Source organism: Protobothrops mucrosquamatus, unplaced genomic scaffold (assembly GCF_001527695.2).
Source record: "Protobothrops mucrosquamatus isolate PMUCROS unplaced genomic scaffold, P.Mucros_1.0 scaffold2118, whole genome shotgun sequence".
NCBI classification, from domain to species: domain Eukaryota; kingdom Metazoa; phylum Chordata; class Lepidosauria; order Squamata; family Viperidae; genus Protobothrops; species Protobothrops mucrosquamatus.
Window position 1 is genome coordinate 54184 of NW_015388219.1, and position 4913 is coordinate 59096.

Here is a 4913-nt window from a genome sequence, read left to right on the forward strand (position 1 = left end):
GCGGGACTGGCCTGAGGGATTTTAAAGGGGGTTTTAATTACTTTTAAATTGGACATGTTAAATATTTCGTTTTAATCAAATTTTAATTAAGTATATGTATATATGTTAGTATTTTATTCAATTGTCAGCCGCCCTGAGTCCGTAAGGAGAAGGGCGGGATATAAATGCAATTAATAAATAAAATAAATAAATAAATAAATTAAACAAGCCAATGGGTTTGTTATGGGTCAGTTTCGATGAAAACTGGAAGTTTTCACCAAAGGTGTCATAAAATGCGGTCATATGATCACAAGAATGGTGCAAACTGCTGTAAATGCAGGCTATCATGCACCCTAAGGAACTGGTCATAAGCCAAGGACTACCTATATGGAAAACTAGCATCTTGAATAACCAGTTTCTATCTTAGCCTTTTCTAAGGCTTTTGGTGGCAGTGGGGATTTATGGGGAATACTCAGCCTTGCAGGTTTCCATCTATAACAGGCATGTCAAACTCGCGATGTCACGTGACGTCGCGCGATGTATCGGAGCTTTTTCTCCATTGCCGGCAATGGGGTGGGCGCGGTTTTGTGATGATGCGTCCCGCCCGCCGGCCGGCAGTTTGACTCCCCTGATCTATAACCTGAAGAAGCAGTGTTTACTGTTTAGGAATGCTATTATCTAAGAGCCAGGGGACCTACTGCAATTGCAGGTAAAAGTTTAAAGCAGTTCCCGGAGGAAAATGTCTATATAGATTCTCAATCGTCCAGGCCATGGTTGTACCAAAGGTGCCTTTTCAAAAGCAATTGGATTTGTTTTTCCTTGAAGATGTTTCGCTTCTCATCAAAGAAGCTTCTTCTCATTCAAGTAGCTTCTTCAGCTTTTTGAATGAGAAGTAAAACAAGTCCAGTTGCCTTTGAAAAAGCCCCTCTGGGATTCCCGGAGGAAAAAGAAGACAGAAGAAGAATCTGAACTATGACATAGAAAACAATTGAGTTAACTCTTTCCTACCTACTATTCACTGTAGGATGGAAATGTTTATGATGCTAAGAGAACTTATCTACCAGGCAAACTAGCAATATGTAGGGGTGGCTAAGAAGCTTACTTGTAGAGTAACATGGCCAAATTAAATTCTCCCTGTATTCCAAAACACTGATTAGTCTTTTTTCCCGTTGTTTAAAATTTTAAAATTAGACACATTATCTATAAGGTTTCAGATAATCCAGTCTGTAGTTTGACCAAGCAGGCAAAAATTAATACTAAACTCTGAAATAATGTATATAAAAAGGGCTCTAGAAAATTTGGGTAGATGACCTATAGTCCTCTTAACTTTGATTTTCAAAAAGCTTTAAATCATATTCACCTTCACCAATTTTCCCTTTGATTCTGAACACATTTGAAAGCTGAGGTACTGCTTGATAAAGCTTTTCAATATCTGTAAGTGCTCCTATGGAGAAAATTTTAAAATAAAGTCATTTTAGAAATTGAAATCATTGTCCTTTACTTTTATATAATGTTTGCAATGTAATGATTTAATAGTGAAATTGAAAGCACCAAGTGCTGTCCTTTAAGGAGAGCTAGGAAACCTGTAGCTCAAATTCAGCTGCTTAGCATTTCAAAATTTAAAAAATAAAATAAAACTTATATAATAGTAATCAAAATTTTAAAAAATAAATGTTTACGTAATAAGACAAATGACCCTAAACATCACCTCCAGTTTATATTATCAACATGCTGAAAACTGATACTGAAGTATGGCTAATGCCCCCCAAATTTTTATTGAGATATTTTATATGGCCATCTTAAACAGATAACTGGATTGTGAACTATCAATTTACAAAAAAAACCCCACTATTAAAAAAATTATGACCAAAGTTAAAAATAATGCAATTCAGAAAAGAAAAATTGAGGCACACAAAAACAATTCCACAAAATAAATGAACACATACTTAACTCCACTAATGTCTGGTGATAGAGAGAGTTGCGCCACAAAGCATTTCACACGAAGGGCTCGGTCATTCAACTTTTCCCCCACCACACTAGAAACAACCTTGGATAAATGGAGAATCCCTAAAAAATAGTTCCCTGTATTCAACTCCCTCCAAAGATGGCCCAGAGGGACACCATGATTGATGATATTGAAAGCCACTCAGAGATCAAGGAGGGCAAGACAGGATGAACCACCCATCTTGAGCCCTACACATGTCATCCACAAGTGTAACCAATGCTAACTTGGTGCTATAGTATGCCTGAAATCTGACTGAAAAGTCCCAAATAATCAATAATTATTATTTTGAGATAAAATCACAAAAGTGGACTACAAACCAAAACTTTATAAGAAGCTTGAGGAAATTCAATTCAATTCAGAAAAACTAAAGTTGTGGCTTTTCGTGTTTCTATCACTAGATGGCAGGGCAGTGATGTTGTATTTATTTTCTGTATATCTGTAACTGAACCTGAGTTGGTAGCTATGTTAAACAACTATCAAGCAGGAAGAAGAGGAAAAGAGATTGAATAGCTAAGATGCTGTGTTTGAAATCATAGTTTAAGTCTTTCCTGGACTGTTTTATCAGAAGTTTCAGCTCTTGCTATTGCTGGCATTACTGTCCTGGCAGTTTTGTCCTGGCTAGAGTTGCAAAGTTGTAACAACTTCTACATAAACATAATAGGGTACTTACAAACCCCTCTACAGTTCCAAGAAGTTTTGTGTATTCTAGTTATATTTATAACTAGTTATATTTATAAACAAATTCCATATATGCATTAAGCCTAAGCCAAATAAACATCTCATGGCTTAGACTGATGTGCAAATCCAGCTTCTGTTTTTTTAATCAATTATTTACGGAAAGAGAGTTCTTCTGAAATGTTAAATAAACCAGTAAATTTGAAATTACAGGAATATCTGAAAACCTCAGGAGGATTTTCAACCAACAAAACATACATGAGAATGAAGCCAGAACTGAAGAAGCTTCTTGGAGAAGAAGCAAAACATTTTCAAGGAAAAAAACCAAGAAAGTCCAATTGCCTTTTGAAAAGCATCTTTGGGTACTATGAAAATTTAAGAATCATTTGTGGCGTGTCCAAAAACCTAATCAAGATTCCAAAATGAGAAGGGAGCGTAAATTTTCAGGAAAATGATAATGAGAAGTTTTTAGACTGCTGTTAAATATACATACCTTTCTTGTTGCTCTCATGTTTTTTAAATAAGTTTTCAGCATTCAAGGGAGGTTGTTCATCTAGATGAATTGCCTCCATGACCAACTATTTGAAAGGAAACAAATAATACAGAATGAAATATTGTCAAAGTAATGTCTGAGGCTTCCTAAGAGTTAACAGAATCACATAAATAAGCTTCTTCCTGTTTCCCCTAAATAAGTCTGAGAAATGGGTGTGCATATGTGGAGCCTATACTAAACATAGGCCAGGGGACTTTTTTGTTGTTTTTATTTTTATCCCACCTTTATTACTTTATAATAACTCAATGAGGCGAAGACACGTAATACTCCTTCCTCCTATTTTCCCCACAAAACAACCTCATGAGGTAAATTGGGCTGAGAGAATGCCTGGCCCAAAGGCACCCAATCTTTTACTCCAAAAGCAAGACTCGAACTCAGTCTCCTGGTTTCTAGTCCGGTGCCTTCACCACTACACCAAACATGCTCTCTTTGTGTAATATAATTTGATCCTGGATACTTGGAAGTCCTTAGGGGGTCTAGTGAGGCTTGTTCAGCAGTGTGTAGCTTTACTTAAAACCGAACTGCACTAGAAAGAAAGAAAATTAATAGATCGGACCATGTTTTAGTACACAATAAGATCAGAGTGCTGCATAAAAATAAAAATAAAATCTTCTGGTAATGCAAAATTCCCAGTTTGGTTTTGAGAAACTGGATTAGCTTTTTTCCATCTAGACTAGTAGACCAAACAGACATCTCCCATAATACCCAGCCAGACACGTTACCTAAAACAAAGACCTCCCGATTGTTGGTGTAAAACACAACGAAATATATATTCTACGATGGGAGAATCAAGCCATGTTTCAGGTGAGGCCATGTCCCGGCCAGAAAGCCCCCAGACCCCAATTTCAGGCCCCGCAGAATTAATTTGTTAGCCTCGAGGAAAGGATATCATTGTTTTAACGCCTTACTGGGCTGTTTCCTTCCTTGTTCTTCTCGCCCTCCAAAACACGCGCGACTCCTCCGCTTAGTGGCGTGAAAGCGGGCTCTCCAACTGTAACGACCCAGCCGATTTCCCCTGCAGGATCCCGCATCTCCCGTGGCGTGTTTTGTTTTTTTTTTACCGTGTGCAACAACCACCACCAGCGGCGACACGCGAGCCGCCCTTTCCGAGAACTTCCAGTTCCCCCATTTGTACCTAGCGCCAAGCGCGCGGTTGGCAGCAGGAAAGGGGGAAAGAGGCCGGCCCGTGAGAACGAGACCGGGGGAGGAGGGGAGAGGATACACGTGACAAGGGGCAGATGCTGGCTGGCTGAACTGGTGCTGTCACTCAGACGACATCTTGGGAGAGGCGGGAAGTTACTTCACACGCGAGAGGGCGAAAGGGGAGAGGAGGGATGGAAGCCGCGTCCCTTTCCTTCCGCTGGGTTAAGGGCGGGAACGGGGAGGAGGGTGGTTTCTTTTTTTTTCTTTTTTCTTTTTTTTTGTCTCAGTATTTTAAAATGACCTCTGCCGGTAATGGCAGAAGAAAATGTACTGAGGCAGTGTTTCTCAACCTTGACAATTTTAAGGCATGTGGACTTCAACTCCCAGAATTCCACAGCCAGCATTGCTGGCTGTGGAATTCTGGGAGTTGAAGTCCACATGCCTTAAAATTGTCAAGGTTGAGAAACACTGTACTGAGGGAAAGGTGGGCGGAGGGAGGGACAGGTTTGTTTTTTTTTAATGCTGAAGTGTTGAGGCATTTAAAGCAACTTTCTTGGA

The 4913-nt window shown here is 39.2% G+C and overlaps 1 protein-coding gene across 1 annotated transcript in view; it reads right to left on the minus strand.

Annotated features, from left to right (window-relative positions):
• The window catches only part of CDC7 (cell division cycle 7), an 18519-nt gene extending 14152 nt beyond the window's left edge, over positions 1-4367 (minus strand). The window contains exons 1-3 of the mRNA XM_015824103.1: positions 4121-4367; positions 3153-3237; positions 1340-1423 (exon numbers count right to left, since the gene is read on the minus strand). Coding sequence (XP_015679589.1) covers positions 1340-1423; positions 3153-3237; positions 4121-4243 — 292 coding nt within the window. The 5' untranslated portion in view covers positions 4244-4367. The remainder of the gene's footprint in view (positions 1-1339; positions 1424-3152; positions 3238-4120) is intronic.
• Positions 4368-4913: the final 546 nt, after the last annotated feature.